General features: G+C 35.8%; 1 protein-coding gene and 1 long non-coding RNA gene across 6 annotated transcripts; one reads left to right on the forward strand and one right to left on the reverse strand.

Annotated features, from left to right (window-relative positions):
• Positions 1-142: 142 nt before the first annotated feature.
• LOC103335831 (uncharacterized) lies at positions 143-13,524 on the forward strand. 5 transcript variants are annotated; one of them, XR_016127869.1, is made up of 5 exons: positions 143-355; positions 587-680; positions 4,152-4,281; positions 5,451-10,494; positions 13,231-13,524. It is a non-coding gene; the product is annotated as an uncharacterized LOC103335831 (long non-coding RNA). The 5 variants fall into 5 exon arrangements; XR_016127867.1 differs by having other exon boundaries at positions 590-680; XR_016127870.1 differs by having other exon boundaries at positions 590-680; positions 4,152-4,193.
• LOC103335830 (MADS-box transcription factor 23) lies at positions 5,666-19,283 on the reverse strand. The gene is made up of 8 exons (XM_016795348.2): positions 19,055-19,283; positions 18,572-18,793; positions 13,279-13,357; positions 7,320-7,381; positions 6,506-6,605; positions 6,371-6,412; positions 6,181-6,264; positions 5,666-5,941 (listed from the first exon to the last, which is right to left on the reverse strand). The coding sequence occupies exons 2-8, from the start codon at positions 18,751-18,753 to the stop codon at positions 5,666-5,668; spliced, it is 825 nt and encodes a 274-aa protein (XP_016650834.1). The 5' UTR covers positions 18,754-18,793; positions 19,055-19,283.
• Between the last annotated feature and the right edge of the window lie 1,592 nt (positions 19,284-20,875).

Here is a 20,875-nt window from a genome sequence, read left to right on the forward strand (position 1 = left end):
AATACCACCCTCATCTCCCAACCGAAACAATCAACTGCCGGTCACACCAGCAACCCTATGAATCCGGCTGCACACAATTAATCTACCTCCTCACGACCCCACAGCTCCTGAGATATTTTCTTCTCTCTCCACGACACGAACCAAAAAAATCATTATTTTTATGTATAAAAATTTGCAACGCTTGCTTTCGTTCCTTTCGGTTTCTTCCGGATTCGAGTTCTTCCTGAAAAACCAGATCGTCGTCTTCTCCTTAACTTGAATTGAGGTTTTTGATTATTCACTCTTCGTTCTCGCTACTGCGATGTCTCAAAGAGCAGCAAATGAAATTTCCATGACTTCGTTTCCACGCTCACAGGTACCGAAGACGATGAACGACCACACTTCTATACACCTATACATTCATACATTTATATATATATGTATATATATGTATATATATACATATAAATACATTTAGTTATGTAAGGGGCATTCTTTATCTGAATATTGTATGGCGCTGTTTCTGTATATACTGAAAGTAATTCCTCTGGTTTGGTGATCGTTTTTCAAAATTTATATATTTCTTTTCTTTTTTGTTGATTGACAGTAGAGTTTCTGGCTGGGATGAGGATTTGGCGTTAATGGTTTTTGTTTGATCAGTGAGGTTGATGGGCTGCATTGGATTATAATTAGTATGACAGGTAATGAATTACTGCTAAGCACTAATACGTTTAATTGGCTGCCAATCAACTATTATGTTGCCCATAGGTTGCTTTATTATGCAATTGATTGATATATATTTGAAGGATTATAATGTTTTCGGGTCGTAATTTTTCAGTAGAGTAATGGTTGTATGTATATTTGTATGTGTATGTATGCTAATATTATGTTGCTAGACTAAGATAGTGACCACCAATGACCACACATTCAGATGATAATCAATGATGATGTAATAATGGGCTAGTTAAGTGGTTAAGTAAGAGCATCTATAGACTGTTAAGATGCAACCAACTGGGTTCACATCTCTGGCATCGGTAGTAGCTAGTCCAGAATAGAGGTGCTATTGTTTGGACTTATTATATCTTCTTGCAAGGGACATGTAGATAGGTCTGGAGCTTCTAAGTTTTAGAATTGCGCATAAAATTTCAACTTTAGAAGTTGGCCATGATTTAAATTTTGATAAAACATATTAATGTGTTGATTATAATGATGAGCCACTGGATTTCTTGTGGGTTTGTGTTTTTTTCAAAACATATGTTCCATTGGAAAGGATACGCTATACCTTCAATTAGTGGATTAGATTAATCTTTACTGTGTAATACAGTATAATTTATCTTCACAGAGGGAGAGGGGAGGGATGGCTTTTTGATTTGAATGTAACTTTTTTATGGACGTACTGTTCACGGTTGTTGTGGTTTCTTTCTTTATTTGAAATAGGAGTTTGCGTTTCTTACAGAAAATATTTGGAAGTATTTGTTTATGCCTACCAAATCCCCAGGGAAAAGCTGAAAAAGAAAGTACATTGTGGTGTTGCCTAGTAAAATGTCTATGTGCAACTAATCTCTGTGAAGAATTTAGGATCATTGGTATGTGTAGCATCTACCTATTGAAAATTATGTTTCTGGATTAATAGATTGGATGACAAATTGTCCAGGCTCTGGTATCAAATTACTCACCAACTTCTGCACTTAGTTAAGGCAATAACTCATCCTTGTGTGTTCAGTGTATCAAATGTAGAAGTAATAATGTGATGTTGTACTTTTTATCTAAGAATAAGATCATAGATCTTGCTTTACATAAGTATACGTGTATAAGTAAAGCAAATTATGAATTCACTAATATGCCTCTTTACATATATACATATGTATACCTGATTAGCATTTTAGTTACAATTTCTCAAATGCATAAGTATGGACTAAGTTTCGAAGAAGAGGTGTTTAGAAGTAATGACAATTGTAAGTGGTTAATTTCCTTAGAGAATATGTTCAGGCATAGCATGTAAAGTGAATTTAAAGAAGGAATGCAGCCATCTCAACTGGGAGATTTTGATGGAAATGCTTATTCATTTTTCAAAAGAAATGGAGGGACTGGAAATTGGTTTGCATCGCTTCTTAAATCTAAAAGATTTATCAAGGCACAACAATGATGAATACCGTACATTATCATTCATAAAAAGAAATACTATACATTATCAATACATAACAAGATGATTTACCAGGGAAAGTATTTTTCTAAGAGTAAATTGTGGCTATTGTCCCTCAACTATTACCCGATTCTCATTTTGGTCTCCCAATTAAGCTTTCGAATTCTTTAGTCTTCTGGCATTTGCTTGTGTCACTTTGATCCTTCTATCAAAGTCCGTTTGCTTTGCTTTCAAAATTTTGGGGTAAAATTTGTCCACCCACATTGTATATAATTTCTTAATTTCTCACCTCCCATTTTGTTCTCCTATTTGATCCCAAATTGAAACTTCAGCTTCAGTTTTGGATAAAATAGAAGAAAAGTGGAGGGTGAAAGGTTGGGTAATTATATATATGGTGGGAGGAGACGTTTTAGCCCTTTAAAATGACAGAAAAACTAACAGACTTTTACAGAAGGGCCAAAGTGATACAACGTTAAAAGTTTGAGGACTATAAAATTCAAAAACTGAATTGAGAGACCAAAGTGAAAACCAGGTAATAGTTCAAGGACTATAGGTACAATTTACCCCTTGTTCTAATGTTAGTCATTGAGAAGCTTTTTTATCCCAACAAATTTATGAGATGCTATTACTTTGAGGAGGCAAATCATGAATTTGAGTAGAAAGAGTTTGCTGATTTGAAAATATTAAAATAGTTTCTTTTTCCTTAAGTTTAGTCCCTTGCAATAATCACATTCGGATTCAGGTAGTCTGTTATGCTTGTCAATTTGCTTTATTTGCCTCATTATTTTTTTTTGGGTTTACAAGTTTTCCTGGTTCTAGAGATTTCTAAATATATCTTTATGATCATATGGCTCTACATGTCTTTAAATTTATCTCAAGTTGAGGGAAATCACTATTTTATCTTATACTAAGTGTTTTGAAGGGTATATTGGAGTTAACAGAGGTTTTTCATTCCTTTTAGTGTAGTTCATCTGGATTAAAGTTTTTTTATATTTGAGAGTGTATATTGGATATGTACTTCTCGTCCATCCTTCTTGTATTTTTCTTCCATTTTTGTTAAGAAAGCTGGGTTTCTCATAAAAAAAAGTATGAATGACTATGCTATGACTTATTAGGGGTATATTTGGAATTTTCAAGCAATTTAATAGAAGTGTGGAATGCACTAGTCTTTGCGAGTGTTGGGCTTAAATGAGTGTATATGGTAGAAATTAAGTGCAACAACATTGTTTAAAGTTTCAGCACAGTTGAGAATCTTGGGTTAGCTTATAGTAGATGTTTGTGCACTGTTTGGTATTTTAAATTAGAATCAGTGGTTGTGGCTGATCTGAGAGGTTGTCTAAAAGACCACAAAATCAATTATTAAATAAAACATGATTTCGGAGAAATCATGACAATGTAAGCATATAAAACCCCGTCTTTGATATTTAGGATAACAGATGGCTGCTTAACTGACCATCGAGCATTTTGCCAAAAAAGGAAAAAACGAAAAGACCATAAAGCATTGCCTTTTAGAATCAGAACTGTACTTTTTAAGCTAAGTCAATTTTACCAGCATATGTCGAACAATTACTAGCTTGTTTTCTGATGCTGCTGTTGTTTTTTCATTTCAACTTTTAGTCATTCACACACGACGGACTGGTAGCAGCGAGGGGTATTCCTCTTTGAAATCCTGGGCCTCCAAAAAAGTGAATCTTAGTAGCAGCAATAAATGTTGAGAAGAGCATTTTACTGTTTAAAGTATTAGCATGATTGCCTTCTAAGTCATTAAATATGCACTAATTACAAGTAATAGTTGAAGATTTTGTAGTAAAAAATCTCATTAAAACTTTTGGTAGTCCTATTTTAGATCCTTTACTAGTACAGTGACGAATACTAGGAATGGTTTTATTGTGGAAAAATTCATTGAGCCAACAAACTACTATTTGGAGATTTGCTTTCTGGAATGACAGCAAATTTAGCAGCTTTCACGAAAGCAGTGAATTATCCTATTCGTTAGCTACGGTACCTGATACTGAACATATTGCTGCAGGAGATAGGAATCTTCCATGATGTTTGGAATGTCCGTGAAAAGGTCTTTCCTCTTATCAATTTTCATTGCATATACACACAACGCGCTATACATTGGGAGTTATGAGAGAGTGCATTATAGAAGCCTTCAGGCACTGTTAATGCATTTAAGATCTCACATGTACAGGATTCTGGCCCTTTTTTTGTTTTTTGTTTTGTTTTCCCCATTCTGTGCCTAATTAGTGATAATATAAATCAAAGTTAAATTTGTCTGCTACATGTGCTGGACATTGTGTCGACCAAACATGCCTACATGTGGTTTTTTGTACTATGTCTGTGTGATCATGATACAAAATGTGCATTTAGTGCTCACATTCTCGTTGGGGTATCTCCTAATATGTACAGACCAATTTTATGTAGTTTTGGGTGTTCAACTTCTCGGGGTTCCAAGAGCCAGAAATTTTGGCTTTTTGTCACCGCACTTTCGAATGTGCTAGAACAGAGAGGAAATCCTTTTTTCTTTTTCTTTCTCTCCATTTTTCAGAATGAATACAAAGTTTATATGAGTGATCATCATTTACTGTTAATCTCACCAGATCTGTCTCTGTAATTAACTCAACTACATAATAATAATAATAATAATAATAATTTGTGAATAATTCTCAAAAATCATATTTACAAAATATAGTTGGTATATCAGTGTGTCCTAGATGTAAGAATGAAAGGAAAACTTAACACATGCTGCTTTCTCATCCGTTCTGCATGTTACTCTCTTAGTGTGAATCTGTGGTTTACTAGTTTCAGCAGATTGTTTATCTGTACTTATCAAATCCTTTGAGTAGATGATCATCTGAAATAGTTAAAACAAATGATTGGGTTGTTAACTACTTTTTCTTAATGAAAAATATTTGTTTTTCCGTACATATGTGAAATCATCAGCTAGAAGAAAAAATAAATAAAAAGATAGGGATAGAGGGGCACTTAAACTGTAACAGGCATGCTCGGTTCTTGTAGAATTCTCGTTATGTTCTTAAAAGTATCTTCCATGATATGATGCTGTGTCTCCATATTTCTTATGCAACTCTTTTTCCAACAGACTCTTCATTGAACTATTCATAAAGCAACAAATTTTTTGAGAGTTATCCTGTTCGAGTTGCTGATTATTATTCAGGAAAAGAAAATATAGTTACAACAATTGACAATTGTTCTCTGATTGATCACAACACATTTTTAATACAGATAAAAATACTTCTGACACACAATGCTTTCCCCTTATTGCATAAATTTACACACCTAATTGGTTTGTCTATTTCTATCACAGATTCTAAAGTTTGTTTCATGGAACATTTCATACCAAAGCTGCTGGTACCTCTGCTGGATGCATTTACTGTAAGTATGACATCTCACTTCTAGAAGATTGCTTTTCACTGTGGTGCAAGTTGACTGCATAATGACAGATAGCCACCCACACCTGTGAAACAACTTTGCGCTAATGCAGTTGTAATCTGTTGCAGAATTTGAGGAGATATTAATAATTTAAATAAAATAGTAAGCTTTGCTTATTCTTTCATTTTTTGGGGCATAAGAATCAATATAGTATGCTATAGGTATGCATATTGTTAGCAGTTTTAGGACATACCCTAATTTGATTCCTTTTGCTGGTATTTCATTGTGCTGAGGCCGAGGCTGAGTTTGATTCTGTGGCTGGCTTAGCTGCAGATGGATGGGTGTTTGCAAATCATATCCATTAGTGATGGTATATGGAGGTTGGGAACTTTTGTTTTCTTTATTCACGCCCCTTGCTCCATAAACCTGAGATTAAAAACTTCTGTTTCAGCCTTTTCCAGAGAAGAAACCTTCACATTTGCTTATATTATAATTAACATAATGGCCTTATGTTTTTGGCTTAGTGATATCTTATTTAGCTTCTCTCTCTTTCCTTCCACCTGTCACCTGTCTCCTCCCTTTAGTGAAGTATAATATGTGTTAAATAGAAGAGTAGAGCTTAAGGGATATATTTTATTAGTATTATACAGTCTTTTAGACAATACCTTCTGTAGCAGTTCCGCATTCTCTTTACCTACGAGGTCTAGCTTCTTATACAGTTCCATATTCTCTTGCTGTATGAGATTTCCCTGAAATAAGTAAAAAGAAAGATATAAAATAGGTATAAATTAGGCCCCAAGAACGTGAATTAACATAAATGGACTAGGAGAAACTGAGGCAGTTTTCTTTGGTAACCTTCTGGTTCAGTTCTTTTATTTCATCATTTAATATCTGGTCCTGCAGAAAAATGACCGAGTGTCATGCATGTGCTACATAAAGAAGGGATCTTGACAGTATTAACTGAGACTATATAATCAGGACTAGGCGTACCTTTTTCATCCGGACACCTTTCAAACTTGTCTCCAGTTGGTTTTCCAGGCTCTGTAGATCTTTGGCACTCAAACCAGAAAGTTCTTCACCCATTAACTGCCTGCAAGTTTATACAGAAACATCCAGCCAATCTTTCATTTGATCTCCAATGACTAATTTCCAAGCCATAGATACAGATCTTCAATTTCGAAGTATTTTCTAATATGCTGTTTGACTGTTATGTGAATTATGAGAAGTAAAAGATTAAATACCATCCTAGGCAGTCTTATATGTGAAAAAAAAGAAGTTATTCTTAAATCTGTGTCTCTAGGATTCTGAAAGTGTCATGGAGATGCTCTGTCATCGCCATTTTTGGGTGTTGAAAAGGAATATTAGGATTTTTGAAGTAAAAATGTAGAAAGGGGGTAGATTTCTTGCGGGATAGAATGCATTATTTGGCGTCATTGTGGACTTTAGTTTCTAAAGAGTTTAGTGACATTTCATTTTTTCTTTTATGCAGATTTGGGGGCTGGATGTTAGTGATAGCTTGAATGGACTTGTTGTGCACTGCTAGTGTATTTCCTTAAGTAATGCTAATTGATTGTTCTGTTTCTTATATAGAAGAAAAAAGAAAAACCTATTTTCTTTACCTCTTCTTCAATGTCAATCGGTTTTGTGGGCTTTATCTTTGATAGTTGGATGAAGCCTAAATTAGGATGATAACCTTTTGAATAAGCAACCTGATAGGCAATTTTATTATGCATTTCAACATTTTGGTACGTCCTATCAAATTGCTAAGCTACGTGGAAGATTCATTATAGAGCAATGACTGTACCTGTGGCATTCTTGTAAGTACTGCAATTGTTGCCTCAAGCTTGCTGCCTCCCTTTGCCAAAACTAGCAATTACAAAACCAAAAAGTATTTTTAGACGAGCATGAAATGAGTAGCAGAACGTAGTTCAAAATGTTAGAGAATGCTATATCCCAGGAATTTGAAGCATGCACTAAAATTTAATATCTTGGCCTTCTTCACTCATCCCTAATTGATTTTGGGTGGGTTTTTCTAACTTCTAACATTGTATACAAAAAATTCATCCACGTTTTGGGCTCATTTTGGTTGTATGTGCTTTATAAATTGACAGTTAACTTGAAATCAGGAAAGACATGGACTAAATAACAGTAAACTTGACAGTTAGGCGGATTGTAACTTTATTGTTGTGTATCACAACAAATACCCTTAAAATCAGGAATGAGATCAGCTAGGGAGGAGTAGTTGCTCCGATTCCAATTCCTTGATCTAAGTTCCTCGATTCATAGCTTCCCCCATTCCTGGTAAGTATGCATGCCATAAAAGGAGATTGATTCCTAATAGCAAACAGTCCCTCACCTCTATAAAAAGGCTACTAGGCTAGTGCCTCTAGGTATGTGATTAAATATACTGAAACCCTGTTAGCTCTTGTTAGCACAATTTCTTAATTTGTACATGGGAGGGTCTTTAGCCTACACAAGTTGGTGTCACTCCTTTTGTTTCTTTTACTCTTGCAGGGTTTTCTCGGCTACCATACTCGGCCATTCCAAGTAAGTGAAAAGATTCATTAAGTTCCTGTCCTGGAAGCTATGTTATTTTTTATCTGCATCAACAATATATAACATTCTGAAAAACATCCATGACCAAGTAAGAGCCCCATCCACATATGAACTTCATAACCGGGAAAGTGTGGTTACCCAACATCAATTACCAGTTCCCACTTATGTTCACATCTTCACAATGAATCCTAGCTCACAACTAGTTGTCACTCAACGAGGGGTCATGTGGGGAAACTAAAGAATCCAAACTAACTGTGGTCTCAGGATACCATGGTACACTCTTGTCCATGAATAGCTATCCTAATTGAACTATAGAATCTGATACCATTGGTTGATCGCTGAAAGTTTGTAATGACTTATGCCAGTGTCAAACTCATAAGCAGAGAAACCTTGACAACATGATCTGGACACCACTTGATCGCTGAAAGTTTGTAATGATCTGTTGGTCCTGAGCCGAACCATGTGTATCAATTCCTGAATTGGATTTCCTAACTGCCTGGGACTTAACACTTGTTGGATGTGGATTTGAGCATATCTTTTAGTTGCTATCAACTTGCCCTGTAACTAATTTAAGTTTAAATATTTTTAGCAATTTTCTGAATCAGTTTTTATAATTGTACCAAGTACCAAGTTTAAGTTTTTCAGTTACCTATTGTTCTTTGGTTCTCACGGTGGAGGTTTCTTAACAATATCTTCTGGTTGGTCTTGAATTGTGGTTGTGGACAGATATATGGGATGCTTCAAACCATGCTTTGGTTTTTGTTTTGTTGTTCTAGTTGGGTCTAATTAGGGATCACCTTGTCCCTATGTTGTAATTTTCTTTCCTATTCAATGAATACCTTGTTTTCTATCAAGAAACAATTGCAATATTTCATCATCATAGTTGAAATGATGACATTCGGAGTACTCAATGAACAAACTTTTAATTGACACAGCATGCTGATGCATCTGCAGATATGTAGACATGTGATGCCTTCTCAAGTTCAAGGTCCGACTATAAATTATGATTTTTAATTGAGCAATGGTATAGAGAGTTAGACGCTCACTATATTACACACTGAATGGTGGTTTGGATATCTAACAGCAGATCATGGATTATTGAATTAAAGAAAAGAGCTGTTGGTGACTGGTCACCGTTTAATTGATTTAATGGAAAGTGGAAGTTGAGGGGAACAAGTATCTGTGGACCGTAGAGAACCTGCAGAATGGCATCAAGAATAACCTTATAATTGACCATGGTTATCAGTTGAGGGAACATTTGGTTTATGCCTACAATGTTACATTACTTTAGTTTAGATTCGGTTGTAAAGAATAGTTTTGCAGGGAAACCTAGGAGGCTAAGCTTTTTTAGATGCATGATAATGTAAGTGCATGAGCCTACAGTTAAACATAAATTGTGTGAAGGAAGCTTAAAACTAGGCAAGTAGCTTGTAAGACATTGCATTTAGTTGTTCAGCAGCTCACTTGAACAACAATTAACAGAATAGCACTTGAATGTAAGCACTAAGCAGAAAGTAGGAAGAGTGGCGTCTCTTTTAGCTTAATGATGGCAGAAAACAGATAAAGCATTTGGGGTTCATCCCTTCACATATAGAAAGGATTGCAATTGATTTCTAATGAGCCATTTGGATAAGCTTCATGACTAGTTGAGGAATTGTATCTCATCAGTTTCTCATAAATTATAGGAGGCTTCAGGCATAGGTTTTGTTGAGTTATTTGGTTGGGTGAGTGCACACTTGCAGGATTCAAATTTTTGTATAGATTATGATGTCATTGATGTACGCTGCCTAACTAGTGACAAAGTGATAGTTATTAGGGATATCTTGTTTTTGTTTGGCTATGGAGAATTATGTCATCTACGTCCATGTGAATTCTCATTGAACTTGTAGGGCATCAATTATAGATCATATGCTTAGAGATAAAAAATTTCATTTCTTTTACCCACGCATTATAAAATTTGTATCTTCCTTATGTTACATACACGTGCATGATCGCATGCTTGCAAACACACACACACAAATGTGCACATGCAAAGATTGGAGTAATTCTCAAAATTCTCTAGCTTATGACCATGACTTGAAATTAAATTTACATGCATGTGTGCACAATATGAATTGTTTTGGGCGCCATTCAGGTGCATCTCATACTTCTAGCTATGGCCTCTTATATTTAACACGTGAATGTTTTTAATTTCTTGTTTGATCTCACATGTGCATCTTCTGTGGGCCCTAATGGTCAGCTGTTTGCTTATTTAAGCTTACCTAAATGTGGTGACTACTGTTTGGTTAGAGTTGTTAAGAGCAGGTGACTATCATTCTACTGATGGAACAGCACGAACGCTAACCAATGGCTCACTCTTAGCTGAAATTCAAGGATGTTACCTGCCGCATATAGAGCAATTGATAACGACATTTCACTGTTTGGTAAGTTTTTCAGAAGTGCTACAATGTTGTTTAGTAAATTCCAATTACTCACTCTCTTTGCTGTAATCTAATAGCTCTCACCTTTTTCTCTTCATCTTAATCCCTTAATATTCATGCATACAGAAATAGCTTGCCCACTTCATGTCTGTCACCATTTGGTTCCAGCATAAAAGGATTTTTCATTCTTCACTTGTTTCTTCAATTTGGTTGCGCATCACTAAAGAAATTCTCTTGGGATGTGTTGCTTTACATTTCCAGAATCCATATGTTGGCACAACTGGAAATTGAATTATGCCTTCCACCGTACTGCAGTCCTAGCCTAAAGTTTGTCGTTGGATCAATACATGAACTTCTTTCTTGTTGTTTCAGAATTCTGACTCCCGGAAACCTTCGGTTAATTAAATTTCAGGCTGGTAGTACTGCACTATCTATCATCTTAGGAATAAAAGGCCCTCCAATTGGAATTAAGTTGGAATAGTCTGGAATTGCTTGTTATTCCAGACAAACGAACTATTATTCAATGGAATTATGCTGAAGCTTGTGCTTGGAATTCATGGTGCCATCAAAGCTTCACCACCAACATACTTTCTCTTAAACTTTTGTGCTATTCCAGACAAACGAACTATTATTCAATGGAATTATGCTGAAGCTTGTGCTTGGAATTCATGGTGCCATAAAGCTTCAGCACCAACATACTTTCTCTTAAACTTTTGTTCTTTTCTTCTGCAAATGCAAACAAATGGGCATTAGCTCAAGGCGTTGCCTTATTGCAAATGGAATATTGTACAGAAGATCAGTTTATGCTCCTCTTGGCATAGCATCTACATTTTCCCTTTATCTACTATCCCTAGAAGACCGACTTCGTCTTTAACTTCACACGTTCGTGTTTATATTGATTCCACCATGACTTCATACTGGTGTATGTTTGACCTAGAGCAAGACTGTTAAATGGTTTAGGTACTGAGGGTATTTTAGATAAAGATTGAACCCTGTCATTCTGGCTGTGTTCTTTTGAAGAGTGGTTGAGATATGGCTAGTTCTCTTCTGATAAGGAAAAAATTCTAGGCTTGATTGCTAAGGCATTTTTTTAATTAGAAAACCCCTTGAATTATTTCCAGTACCAAATTTTTGCTTCTGATGGAAGTTTAGAATTGCAATTTCAACATAGTGCTGTAACTGCTGCCATTTTCTAGAACTTCAATTAAGCTTGAACAAGTTGTTTGAAACTCCTCCGTTAACTTTGAACTTAAATTATGTAAACTAGATGAGAAAGAAGCTTTGTCAAAGCAGTCTATTGATCTCGAAATCATTAGGTAAACTTATCTCCCTCTACACCTCTTCTGCACAAAGCCTTTTGAACTACTTTCATACAGGATTTCTCACTGTGCAACAAGGCTACCAACATCTTCAAAAGATTGTGTCCAACAGGATTGGGTGCTAGGTTCTATGAAAAGAGTGAAAGAAAATTGGTATTGGGTCTCAGATGTTACATTTGGCATAAAATTAGTCAGTGAGTTTTCATATTAGAATGCAAGAATGGAGAAAAGATTATGATTTTCAATAACTGAAGTTCATGAATTGTCTTCTGGATTGAATTTGAACTCAACATCCCACTCTGATCAAAAGATTACCATTTGACTTCCGTCGTTCATCACTAAGTAGGGCATTCCAGATCGCACTGGTCTTTTGTTGATGCAATTTACTAAGGTGGTAGTTAGCTGGATGGAATTCTTGGATACAACCCTATCTTAATCACACCACTGGAAAATAGCTGACGAATAGGTTCAAAAAACACAGAGATGAACACTTTATAGTGTGGGAGCATGACAATCCAAGTTCAAATAACATTTTCTAGATCTCCACTTGTTTTTGTTATTTTAACCTCTATATCAGAACCTAACTTCAAAGACAAGCGTCATGAAATAAGATTGGACTATGATTTTAATGTTCCAAGTATCTTAACCAAAGACAAGGTTTTGATTGTTTGCGAACTTGTTCAGAAGATGCAGTTGTAAGTGTACTAAACACTTTACTTCACTTGATTCTGTCAAAAGGACAAGGTCAACTCGGTAAATCCCTTCTCTTCCATGTTCCTTTTCCTACCTGGAAGGCTTTCAATTTTACGTATTTTAGACCTTTGGAAAGTGGTGCACTTGTTTGATTTCTCCTGCAACTTTAATGGTTTATTGATTTATTTAGCTTCTTTCTCTATTGCCTTTTAAGCCTCTCTTCCCCATTTTTCAAGTGGCAAAATAGATTCCACAAAGAATGTTGCGCAAACCAGAAGATAGAGCTTTATGATTTTTGTAATGTTTTAAAGTTTGTGCATTCGTCTCTCAGAAACTTGTAATGGAAATTTTTAGTAACGTGTGATCCTACTTCCATAATGTTACTTCATTTGAAAATTCATCATTTCAAACTTATCTAAAACTAAGAAATGCCACCTGCATTTGGAGAATCGGCTTCAGCCGTTCCGATGTTTAGTTTTCCATAATCTCTCTATAAAGTACTTAATGCACCATTGATGAAGAGGGTTTTATGTCTGCTAATGTTTGCTACTATAAATAGGCAAAACTATATATCTCTGTAATTAAAGAACTGATGTGATTGCACAGGCCAGCATAAAAAAAAAAATTTATCTACTCTGAAAGTAATGGTATCCGCTTTTGAGGAAGCGAAAGCATATGGCCAAATGTTTGACAGTATCACATGGGTATTATGCCTCTATTTATGCAGGTTCTCAACAGACCAAAATTGGAGTATTTGTTGGTTAGGGATCTTTACCTTGACTTCGGAAGCAGGATTCAACAGCTGATGATGCTCCTCCTTCAGTTTGTTAAAACGATCGATTACTGATTTCATGCTGATAAGAAGAGTCATGGCATTATGGTCAGTCGATGCAATGATCGCATTTGCGAAAATTTCTAAAGTTATGAGAGTGCAGATTATAGTTAATGTAATGAAATTAAACAAACACATCCTATCAGTATACATTAAATTTGATAGTAATGATTTCTACTCTATTTCTCAGCTGGATTTGTGTTATAGTAGTGATTGTAATACTGAAACAAATACACGACAGATATGTAGACGGTAAATACTACCGAGTTTTTCGGAAAAGAAAAAAAAAATTGTTGATTTGATCTCTGATTAATTTTGCAACTAAACTACAATTTATAGAAAGGCAGAAAACAAATGCAAGAAAGTGCTATTTATTTCTACTAGCCACCCAAAAAAGTGCAATTGGTTTGTGCCCTCATCCGTTAAGAACAATGGTAAACTTATACATTCTTATTGGACTAAATATGAGACAATCCCTCCCCATTTCAATTTGAATTCAACAATTTCGTGAAGAATTCAGTGCTAATACTTCCTCATGCTTGAAGGATAATATCTATTGGCCCTTATCCTTTATGCTGATTTTATCCTTTTTGTTTTTACAGGTTTATAAGCTACCTGGCCTCCAATGTGATCTTTCTACGGGTGCATGGTTCCGGCCTGCAATAGCCAAATGCATAAATTTCTTCCCATCCCCTTCCCCCCCGGATGTTTTAGGTTGTCTGAGGCTGAAGATTTTAGAAATCCCTTAAATATTCCAAAAATTTTATGAATGTCGGGTTATGGTTGAATAGTACTCAATCAGTACGAACACAATGACATGTATTGGTATTTATCCTCTAGTTTCAATACCCAACTAACTCTCGTCCGTAGTTTCTTAGCAAATGCTTAAGCCTCAACACGTCTTCCATGGTTTCTTAGCTAGCCTTTGATACCATGAAGAAAGTTGAGGAAAACCAATTGGCAATGTAAGAATTGTCCAACTCCTTATAATAAGCTCATATTATTATTAAGTCACTTAGCTTTTCAAGATGAGACAAATACTCTCAACACATAAATGGCTTCTTCAAATTCCATTTGATCAGACCGACATTCACAAGAAAGTATCAGAGGTCTATATATGATTAGAGATCAAGAGCTTGGTCAGTCGGCTCACACGGGCTGCATCCATCAAGGTTGGTGGCAATGCCCAACCGCTGGATGGCGAAGACACAATACTCTCAACACATAAATGGCTTCTTCAAATTCCATTTGATCAGACCGACATTCACAAGAAAGTATCCGAGGTCTATATATAATTAGAGATCAAGAGCTTGGTCAGTCGGCTCACACGGACTGCATCCATCAAGGTTGGTGGCGATGTCCAACCGTCTGACAGCGAAGACACAATACTCTCATAGCATGACAAACTCAACACCTAGCCCAAGGATAACGTTACTGTCGGCCTATGTAATGACAGAAAACCTGGAAAGAAATACGACGTAGGTACCAAAATAGATGTATAATTCTTAAGATGAAGTTGCATAGTATTTTTTTATTTTAAATTTTGTGAAAAGAAAATGACCTTTTCCCCAAAGTATGCAGTTGGATTTATGAATGTATGCAACCTTCCTTCTACTCATTTCCAATAACCAAAGCCTACAATACTTTTGACTCCTAAAAAATCCACTTCCCGTTCAACATCTCTAGTTTCTGCAGAATTAAGACTCTTAACCCTTGAGGGAGGAGACGACCAACAAACTAGCTATGGAAACATTATGTAACAACCCTAGGTCTCTTTCCAAAAGTATCAGCTCGGGTTGGCATTTGAACTCTTAGGCCTTTCTAAGTAACCTAGGTCTCTCCAATGCATAGCCCAAGTGGGATTTAGGAGAATCATAATCTCCCTTTCTTCATGCCCTTAATAACTTCACTAAGGGGATTCACACTTATCATATATATACCAATTGGGAGACTTTTTTTTAATCCGGAACACAAAGCCAGGCACTCCACATCACACAAAGGGGGGAAAACGCATAAATCCGAGTTTTTACATCCTCTAAAGTGCTAGCCCTAGCCCTAGCCCTATCTTCATAAAAAATAAAAAATAAATAAATAAGTGCTAGCCCTAGTTAACATTTAGGGTTCTGAGGTCATACTGAATTATTACTTGAGATCTCCGCAAGATATAACTGATGTGGGACTCAGTCCCTCTACTTTAACGTATGATAAAACAGTTTTGCTTATTAAGCCTAGAGGAAAGGTTTTATCGATGTGAGAAGAAAAGCCATTTGCTTTCAAACTTCCAACAATGTATCTAGCGACAAATCCAAATTTTCCAATAGCACATGCGGACACCATGCTCTTTCTTACTAGTTGAGAGCGTCTTCAAAAAATTTCCCTTGATCAGTCACACAAGACAATGGCTTGTATACTATCTGCAACGACCTATGCTGCGAATTGATACATCAGTATCTGGAACTGATGACATAGATGATTGAGTAGCAGCTTGACAGACATAAGCCTAGAAAAAACAAAAATATGACCAAGGTTTAGGCTCCAATCTCCGATTTGAGCTCATAACCTGTCGTTTCAAAGAGAACAGCAAGACTAGTTTAAAAACATTTGAAGTGTTAAGGGTAATTTTGGAATTTACTTATTTTGGTATTTTGTTTCCAATTAGGCTTCCTAGTAATCTAGGGTTTGAAGTAGTATTAAACCAACTTTAGCTATGTGATTATGGTGGTTATTCATATTATATCATTATCAATAAACTTGGAGGTTTCTCTCAACTTTCTGGTGGGTTCCAATAGTTCATGTTCTAAGGTCATTGCTTGATTGCCTTACCTTTAATAACGTTGTGTCATGGTGGAGAAATTTTTATATGTTACACGTACACCACCTACCTCGTGTACCATCCAATACATATAGGACATGTGGAATTATTCTCCAATTTACTGCATTGCCTTTTATGACTTGTGGGCAGCTGCATTGGAAATATTCCACATGTCCTACATCTATTAGATTGTACACTAACCATGTGGTGTACTCGGAACACCCAAAAATTACTCCCTTGTGTCATGTACTTGGTTATACAACTCTTTGAATGGGGCAAGTCTAAATAAGAAGAAAAGAGATGAAGATAGCAAAATCTGATCTCTATAGGCAGTCATGATAATTAGGTTGATGTGAAGCCAAATGGAGTCACAAGGATAATAAATTAAGGGTTCTCTTCTAGCACATATAAGGGCATGCATATCTGACAATGCTTTTGGAAGGGATAGAAGCACTTTCACATAACCAAAAGCACTTCTGACTCTGTAGGCAACCTAAAAGTACTTCTAGATTATAAATAAATATAAAAAAAAATAAAGAACTTTTTAGTACTTTACAGGAAAAGCACTACAAAGTGCTAATCATGTGGTTTTAATAATCGGGAGAAGTGTTTATACTTTCCCAAGCAGACATTGTGGTAGCATCCACATTTTAGTGGGAGTTAAAAATAGATCATCATGATCAGTGAAAGAAGACAGTACATAGGCATTTTTAATATCCAATGATAGTTTTCCTACACTTGATTGAGGCATTGAATTTCTTAAGATTCTATTGAGAATTACGCATTCAAACGGCTAGAACAATAGAGTCTCATTGAACATTAAGCAATCATCTTTGGTGAGAGAATAGAATTCAGGATTCTAAACTTGGAGATTACGAATATTTTGAACTGTGTGAATGATCTCCCCACATGGTTGTCGTCGACCAGGTTGTCAAAATGAGGTCACTTATATAGTGGCTTTATCGATGATTGGTGGTTCTTCAATTAATCTTCTTCAATTAATCTTTTGCATCTTTTTTTGTTTTTCTCATTTTTTCATGTGTGATTGTCTCCATCAAATCACAAGACATATGTTCGTCTAAACAAAAGATCTTGGGGAAATTTTTGTCAACATAGTTATGATTCATTAGTGGGATAATTAGCACTAATGACCATGCCCCATTGGCCTTTGCCATCCCAATCCTCAAACTTTTATTCAAGTTATTCATTTCTTCACATGACAACTTGTAGCTTCCACTGGTAGAAAGTATTTACCCTAAGATTAAGTCCAAAGTTTGTACCAAGAAAATATATTGTTGAATTATGACTTCTTCCTAAAGCTTGAGTCTACTCACCCTCTTTCTTAATTTAGGCCCTAAGCAATCTTGAATCTGTACGATCTTCATCCTTCTGTTTCGTGAGAACTCCGACTCAACAAACTACAAAGTCCTAACTTATAAATTGATAAACTTTTGATGATCAAGAAAACTTCATTTTAGTTGAATATGATCTGTTAAGGCTAAAGAAAGACAGCAAGGACATCCAACACAGTCATTATACGGACGTCAAAATATGCATGCATGGGCTTGCATGGACATTTTTTTTCCCTAGTAATTCAACACAGGAAAAAGCAACTCTCTCTCTTTCTCTCTCTCTCTCTCTCTCTCTCTCTCTCTCTCTCTCTCTCAATATAAAATGTAAAGAGAAGAATACGATCCAAAATTGATGGTGAGGAAAGGACTCGTAGTTAAAAGAGGGATATGCATATGTACACCTAAGGACCCCCTCTTCGTTGGACAATACTAATTAACTACATTTAATTTATTTTTGTTTATAACATAAAATCCATCATTTCCCTGTTATCAGTTCAAAACATCAGCTTCTGCCTATCAAAAAGGGCAGGAAGATTCACACAATTGAAGCTTATATATAGAGCACACTGTGAGAATCATGCATTCATAAATATTTCTATCTGTAATTCCTCCTCACAGATATAACTTACTTTCTAAGTGCGTACGCCTATAGACAAGAATAAACAACCTCATGCATATGTAAACCTGCATAAAATATTCCATTTATCCAACACCTTCGGGTTTACTGAGACTAGAACCGAAAAATTTCTCATGCCAACAATAAAATTCCCTCCAAAAGAAATTGAAAGGAAGCAAGATTGATGTATGTTGTCAAAAATAATCCCATAACAAGTCCACTACTGGCCTCGGATCCCATGCTAGAAATAAAGCATAAATTCAAAAGCTAACTAAACCATAAATTCACCTACTAAACTTGCATTAGTAGCTAGAAAAATTGGGATGATGAGATAGACAAATTAAACCCACAAGGAATAAGCATTGGCTGCAGTTCAATGACAAGTCAATCCAATCCAAAATTAAATATGCAATATTATTTTTGAGAGAGAGAGAGAGAGAGAGAGAGAGATCTAACCTAGTGCTAGCATAATCGTAAAGCCTGCCGGTGCTGGAGAAGATGATCAGTCCAACCTCAGCATCACAAAGGATTGATAGCTCCTTAGCCTTCTTAAGCAACCCATTCCTTCGCTTCGAAAACGTCACTTGCCTACTGGTGGAGTTGTCAATCCTCCGAATCACAATCTTGCCTCTCCCCATCACCTCTTCTTCAAACAATCTCCCCTCTTCAATTTCTCCCCTAGATCGGTAGAGAGATATAGACTTTAAATTACTCACAAAACTTGAACAAAACTTTCCAATTTTTCCCTAAATGGGTATAACCAAATTACCTCACCAAAACAAGCCAGAAATAGCAAAACAATAACTTGAACCAAAAAGAAATCAAGAAGAAGCATGAAAACCCAAAAGAACAGAGATCATAATTTTCCCAAAAAAGAACTTTTCCTTTTTGATTTTCTTTTTTCCTCCAAATAGCAAGATTTGTATGAGTAGAGCTTACTTGCAAATGAGCTAAAACCAGTAGAGCCTTCCCTCTCTCCTCTTAATTCCTCAGATGTGCCTACAATGCTTTATATGGAAAGTCACCAATTCTCTATGAGGAAACCATGGACCAGGCACTGCACCCAAAACCACTTGGTGGTTTAAGGCTCAGGACCACATAGCCCACTCGCTAGAGTACGTTAAAACCATGCTACTCGCCTTTTGAGGCCTACACTTTGTCGGGTGAATCAAACTCAGGCCTGTTGACCAGCGTGAGAGGATCGGGGGAATAGTTAAGGTTACGAGAGAGGGACTGGAAGGGCACGTGTAAGCAGGAGAGAGCGGGTGCACGCAAGTGGACGTGAGAGCGTGGGGAAGCTGGCATCCTCGGACTCTCAGGGTAGGCCCGGGATTCGTGGTTTGTAAGAGCGCACAAATGATGGGAGGAGGTGACGTATAGATGAGTGACACGTTTTGGTATTGGAAACCGAGGGCGGTCTCTTCCTTTTTGGGAGGGGTTTGGGTTTCTTAATTCTGATTGGTTTGCCTGTTACTATAGTCTACACCCAGCTGTTCTTGTACCCTATTTCTCATAAAAAATTGGATTGTGTGTAATTTTATAGGGTTGTGACGGGATGTTTTATATCTATTCATTGGCATAATGACTGGTGTTCATACATCGTGACTTTGTAATGATTATCAATCGTCGATGTATGTTATGTTAAAATAAGTAAACGGTTGATAATTATATGGAGCGTGACCGACAGTTTAAAGTAGCTAAATGAAAAAAACGTTCTTTCTTTTCTCTTGAGTAAAGCAAAAGCTAGTGCAAGTTAACTAATTTGGAACATGAAATAGATTTTCTTTATAACTATTTTTAAGTGATGAAAGTTACATCAGCATGTGATTCATTTTGTTTGATTATAACTAAGTCGTATGTTGTGGTTGCAACGTTGATGTGTTAGATATTATGTGTTCAATTAACTTTGATTTGTCTAGCTTATCAACGATTCAAGAAAGAGTCGTGTATCTATTGATTCGAGTTAATTCAACAATTTATTTAGAAGCTCATTAAGTATGAAGATACAGGCTGTTTCTAGATTAATGAGATTAAATTAAAAATTTAAAGAGATAACGATATAAGTTTAAAAATACCAACAACCGTATGTATACGCGCACATGCGTGGTTTGAATCATTGTCACCGAACATTTTACACAATGAGATTTACATGTATCAACGACTGACAGTTGGCTCCCACTTACTCTTAAGGAACCATAACTTATGTACAATTGAAGCTCCAACTGCACTTCGTATTTGAGTTAATTAGTTACTTAATGCGATACTCACTAGTGAATTTGAACATAAAGGCTGTCAAGATCATTTATCAATTCATTTTTAAAACAAGAATAATTGTAGGGGAAGACAGAACCTAGGAATCTTATCGCAAGTGATCGCACTTTGCCCTATTAAAAAAAAGTGTTCACACTTTGTCTGTACTGTTCAAGCACACTTTTACAAAACTATTTATTCCATGTGAAGTTGATATATGTGCATCTAATAGAGTAAAGACTTTCCCATCCTCAGACGAGGTTTTGTCTATACTTTGAGAATGATTTGTTACAAACCTAGGATTTGACTTCTTCAAAATCAAAGGACACATCTTCTATAATTTTATTATTATTATCTTTAGGGTTTGAGATTTATTATTTTCTTACGTATTATTTCCATATGCATACCCTTAAAATTATAAGAAATCTTTTCATCTTCAACCTTTGCTCTAGCATATGATTGAAGATGAGTTCAACTAGGGTTCTTTTTGTTGTGTATATTTATTTACTT

Source organism: Prunus mume, linkage group LG6 (assembly GCF_029339155.1).
Source record: "Prunus mume cultivar Tortuosa linkage group LG6, ASM2933915v1, whole genome shotgun sequence".
NCBI lineage: Eukaryota > Viridiplantae > Streptophyta > Magnoliopsida > Rosales > Rosaceae > Prunus > Prunus mume.

Coding starts and splice junctions, on each gene's coding strand:
- LOC103335830 (XM_016795348.2), bottom strand. CDS start 18,753: ATGGGGAGAGGCAAGATTGTGATTCGGAGGATTGACAACTCCACCAGT. Junction 13,358..18,571: donor TACGATTATGCTAGCACTAG/GTTAGATCTCTC, acceptor TCTTCTTATCAG/CATGAAATCAGTAATCGATC. Junction 5,942..6,180: donor ATGCGGAACTGCTACAGAAG/GTATTGTCTAAA, acceptor TTTTAATCTCAG/GTTTATGGAGCAAGGGGCGT.